Below are 5,585 nucleotides of genomic sequence, written 5' to 3'. Positions count from 1 at the left end.
TTAATAAAGACAGTAAAATTCTAGCTAGTCCACTTTAAAATAATGAAACAAATCTGATCTTTAGTTTCTAATTAAACTTAAGTGATACAGAATCATCATTAATATAATGCAATGAGTTCACCATTATCTCATATTATTGGTGGAGAACTGAGCTTTTCTTCCCCCATCTCCATGTGTAACATTTGTGATTGGACCTTTTATATATAAACTATTAATACAACCCCATCTCTAAGCATTTTCTTATTTTTTTCTTTAGAAGCAAGTACAATATTTTGATTTAATTAAGGTTAAAAGAGGAAAAGAGAGTGGAGAGATATAGGGAAAGACCTATCATTTTCTACTAATAGAAATATGACACTATGATTTTCTTGCTTTGAATTTCATCAAGGTCTGTCTATATATTCTTAGTTAAAGCTTGTAGCTTTGGATATCAAGAAAAATCCTATTAAGGATAGCACAAAATGATGATGCAAATAGCACCCATCGACGAAGAACGAGAAGAATGTAAGGATTTGAAAATCCAACCATGGGGGGAGCAGATAACGGTTCGTGGTGTGGCGGCTAGCTTTCTTATTGGGAGCATTTTCAGCATCATAGCCATGAAGTTGAACCTCACAACCGGAATTAATCCGAATCTCAATGTCTCGGCTGCCCTCCTAGGGTTTGTTTTCGTTCATATATGGAAATGGGTGGTCGAGAAAGTTGGACTCATTTCTACACCGTTCACTCAACAAGAGAATACGATGATCCAAACGTGTGTTGTAGCGTGTTATGGCATCGCCATTGGAGGTGATTAATTAATTTCTTTTCGTTCTACTTAATTAAATACTTGTTCTTTAAGTATTATGTGATTAAAATCTTTTCAGTAAAAGTATTGTTACAAATTTTGTATTCTTCCTTTAAGTGTTTCACTTTTTAATTTATTTATTTTGATTTTTTTGTGACAAGGGGGATTTGGTTCATTTTTGTTGGCATTGGACAAGAAAACATATGAATTAACAGGGGGAAGTAGTTCTGAAGGGAACTCACCTGGGAGTTATAAAGACCCTGAAATTGGTTGGATGATTGGTTTTCTTTTCCTTGTATGTTTCATAGGTCTGTTTGTGTTGATTCCTTTAAGAAAGGTAATAATTTGCATTTTTTTAACTTTTAATATCAAACATTATCTCTTGTTTCTCTTCTAGTGATGCAAATTAATGCTTTAATTTGATCATCCACAGATCTTGATAATAGACTTCAAGTTAACTTTTCCGAGTGGTATGGCCACTGCAGTTCTCATTCATGGATTTCATAATCAGAAAGAAGATGCAGCCAGGTCCTTCTCTCCAAATCGTTAATTAGTTTACAATAGAATTCATACGCTAAGAAATTAAAATAACTTGATAATTAGATTATCGAGTTTAGTCTACTATTTTTAACGTGAATAACGAATCTGATTTAAGTAAACTTGTAAACTAGTTAAATTACGAATTTTAAATTTATGATATTTAAATTTATGAGTTTATAAATTATTTCGATTTTACGATTTTACAAAACAAAGTGAATTTATATTTTTAAATATAAATTTTAATGTTGTTTAATATTTATTATTATTTTTAAAATTATATTTATACTTAATTATATATACAAATAATAATAATATAAATTTATTAAATACTGTTTTTTCTTATTTTCTTACTTTTATAATATCCTTTGTTGTAATGATTTTTTTTTTATATATACATAGACTTTTTTGAAAAAAAAATTAAACTCTTATTATTTTAAATAATCTATCAATTTTACGAATTTACAAATGACTAATAATTATAAATAAACTCTCGATTTTAACTGATTATTAGACACTAATAAAGGATATATGTGAGAGTAAATGGATACTTGGGTCGGATTATGGGTTGTCCCCCGCCCATAAATTTTAAACGATTAAAAATTAAATTAAATATATGTTATAGGTATGGTTCGAACTTGCAACCTAACAAAATAAGTACAACCCTTAACCAACTAAACTAATAACACTTTATATTTTAAATTTAACACCAAATTTTATGAACGCAGGATATTTTAACAATAAAAGTTTAACTTTTTAACTAACTAATCTATATATATATATAATTATGCTTAATTTTTAAAGTGTCTGAATTGTCGGGTCGAGAGTTGTGGTTAATTTGGATATATATGTGAGAGTAAATGGATATTTGGGTTAAAAATGGTTAAAAATAAAATTAAATATGCTATAGATATGGTTCGAACTTGCAACATAACAAAATAAGTATAACCCTTAACCAACTAGACTAATAACACTTTATATTTTAAATTCAATACCAAATTTTATGAACGCGGGATATTTTAACAATAAAAGTTTAACTTTTTAACTAACTAATCTATATATATATATATAATTATGCTTAATTTTTAAAGTGTCTGGATTGCCGGGTTGAAAGTTGTGGTTAATTTGGATATATATGTGAGAGTAAATGGATACTTGGGTCGGATTGTGGGTTGACCTGCCATAAACAATTTTACCGTAATATATTTTTTATGATTTTTTATATTATTACTTGTGCAAATGCACGAAACATATGCTAGTATTTATTAAAAGTTTCTATGTAAAAACATCTTGACATATATGTCACAAACACCCTTACCTAATATTTTCTAATCTGAAGAAGTAAATATACATAGTTAAGGATTCTAGATTCACTATCTTAAACAGTTTAATAAATGTGAATTAATATAAGATGTTTAATAAATGTAGAAAGCAAGTACGAGGGTTCTTCAAATATTTCTCCATTAGCTTCTTTTGGGGATTCTTTCAATGGCTTTACACTGGGAAAGGAGGATGTGGGTTCTCTCGGTTTCCTACTTTTGGACTGGAAGCTTTGAAAAACAGGTATATAATATATAGTTTTAGGTTAATTAATAATTTGGTTATGTAATATTATTAATGTAATTATTATATATGTGCAGCTTCTACTTTGATTTTAGTATGACTTATGTTGGAACTGGTATGATATGTCCACATATTGTAAATCTGTCTGGTCTTTTTGGAGCTGTTCTTTCATGGGGGATTATGTGGCCAATTATTAGTAAGTTTAAAGGAGACTGGTTTTCTGCTGATATTCCTGAATCTAGTATGAAGAGTTTGGCTGGTTACAAGGTCTTAATTTCTTCCTAATCTCTATTTATATTCATTTAGTTATTATAATATTGGTTGATTTTAACTTTATCCCTTCAACTATTATAATTGTTTTATAAAAATTATTTAATTGTTTCAATTGTTATTATAGTTTCATTTTATTTGAATAATCCAAAGATTTATCTAAATAACTTTGTTTGTTTAAATTTTAAAAAGTGGAATTTTTAGATAAAAATGTATTTATATGTAACAAAAAAATATTTAGAAAAATTAAAAAATAAATTATATTTTGATTAATAAATTGATTTATATTATTAAAAGGGTATAATTTTTTTTATAGATTATTTATATAATCTGACTTATTATCAAGATAATGATTGAGACTATTTTTACATGTTTTTTTTTTTTTTGTCTATCTATCTATTTAATTTAATTTTTGTATTTAATTTGAATTAATGTTTATATATTAAAATATTTTTGTTAATGTACTTAATATTATATTTATATGTTATTTTAGTTGGAAACTTAATTTTAATTAAGATTTTATAAAGTTTATTTATTTATTTTGTTTAGTTTTATATATGGTAATATGAATATTTAATTAGATAGACTATTTTCTTATAATTGTTCTTAATGGCAGATTTTCATATCAATAGCTCTCATCTTGGGTGATGGTCTCTATTACTTTGTGAAGGTGACCATTTCCACACTCATTAATTTCAAAATGAGGCAAAGAAATTTCAGTTCAGGTAAAAAAAAAACTTATTTGGAACACTATAGTTTGATTGTGACAATACATTTTTTTTTACATTTTTCTCGCTCAAAATTAACTCCAATTCCAAGAAAATGTTTATTAATGAGATCAAAGTTATAACAAATACAATATAATTTAATCACCAAAACATTTATTTGGTTTGCAGCATCATCAAGACAAAACGAAGTCTTTGTACGAGAGAATATTCCATCAAGGATATCAATTATAGGGTTTATAATCTTAACTATAATCTCTTCAATCGCGATACCCTTCATTTTTCCGGAGCTTAAATGGTACTATATCATCATTGCTTGCATTTTATCACCACCTCTAGCCTTTTGCAATGCATATGGAGCTGGCCTAACCGATATGAACATGGCATACAATTACTCGAAAGTTGGACTTTTCGTCCTAGCAGCCACAATTGGAAAAGAACACGGAGTTGTAGCAAGTTTGGCTGGTTGTGCTCTCATAAAATCGGTCGTCAATAATTCATGTCTTTTGATGCAAGACTTCAAAACCGGTCATCTAACAATGTCATCTCCAAGAGCAATGCTTATAAGCCAAGCTATTGGAACCGCTATAGGTTGTCTTGTTTGCCCTTTAAGTTTCTTCTTGTTCTACAAAGCATTTGATATTGGAAACCCTAATGGAGAATACAAGGCTCCTTACGCGGTTATTTATAGAAACATGGCTATTCTAGGTGTTGAAGGGTTTTCGTCGTTACCTCGACATTGTTTACAATTAGGGTATGGATTTTTTGGATTTGCGGTTGGGGTTAATCTTTTGAGAGATCTTGATCCGTTTGGGATTGGGAAATGGATGCCTCTTCCCATGGCTATGGCTATGCCTTTCATAACGGGTGCGTATTTCTCCATTGATATGTTTGTGGGGAGTGTTGTGGTTTTCGTTTGGCATAAAATGAATAAGGGTGTGGCTAAGTTGATGGTTCCCGCGGTTGCTTCCGGTTTGATATGTGGAGAAGGGTTGTGGATGCTTCCGGCCGCGGTTCTTTCTTTAGCCAAGATAAATCCTCCAATGTGCATGAGTTTCAAGCCTTCATAACCTTACAATAAGAATTTCATACATTTATTTCATATATGTTCACAACATCATCATAATAAAAATAACCCTCATTTTCTTCATAATGTATAGTTTGTCCAAATGAATTTATTTGATGTGTCAGTATATGTAAATTCATTCTAAGAAACATGGGATGAAATAATACATAATTCACTTTATTTTGAAATAATTTTGTATATATATCATAGATGGATTCAGATATGAGAATCGCCTATTATTTGTGTGGATAAACATTTGCATAATGAAAAAGAACAAAAATCACACCACCTTCCAAGTAACTCTTATTAATTATCCAAACCGTTTGATTACATTCAAATGGTACAGGAGCTATTTGTTATATAAAGACAATATTTTCAGCCACTACGGAGCTTATAAATCGAGCCAAATCAGACGACTCTCCCATCCTCGAAGATAATTCGGACGACTTTCCTATCCTTGAAGATCATTTGTAATTAAACTTTCATGATTCCAGTTCTGCTCTTTTTCATTTGTCTATACATTTTTGTAGACATTTAAATTTCATATACACAAAATTATACATTTGCATCAAATTTTATTATTTAATTCACGTTTAAATTTAATGTGAATTTCATTTGATTTTATTAAATCGTTCTC

General features: G+C 28.8%; 1 protein-coding gene across 1 annotated transcript; it reads left to right on the top strand.

The window, feature by feature from the left end:
• Positions 1-584: 584 nt before the first annotated feature.
• Positions 585-5,092, top strand: LOC124922752 (metal-nicotianamine transporter YSL3-like). Its single transcript, XM_047463460.1, has 7 exons — positions 585-789; positions 949-1,124; positions 1,221-1,315; positions 2,753-2,887; positions 2,965-3,154; positions 3,774-3,916; positions 4,052-5,092. Exons 1-7 carry the CDS (start codon positions 600-602, stop codon positions 4,950-4,952), a joined length of 1,830 nt encoding a protein of 609 aa, XP_047319416.1. The 5' UTR covers positions 585-599; the 3' UTR covers positions 4,953-5,092.
• Positions 5,093-5,585: the final 493 nt, after the last annotated feature.

Source organism: Impatiens glandulifera, chromosome 1 (assembly GCF_907164915.1).
Source record: "Impatiens glandulifera chromosome 1, dImpGla2.1, whole genome shotgun sequence".
NCBI classification, from domain to species: Eukaryota; Viridiplantae; Streptophyta; class Magnoliopsida; order Ericales; family Balsaminaceae; genus Impatiens; species Impatiens glandulifera.
Note: the sequence above shows the minus strand (reverse complement) of the source record. Positions and strands in the feature narration are given on the sequence as shown.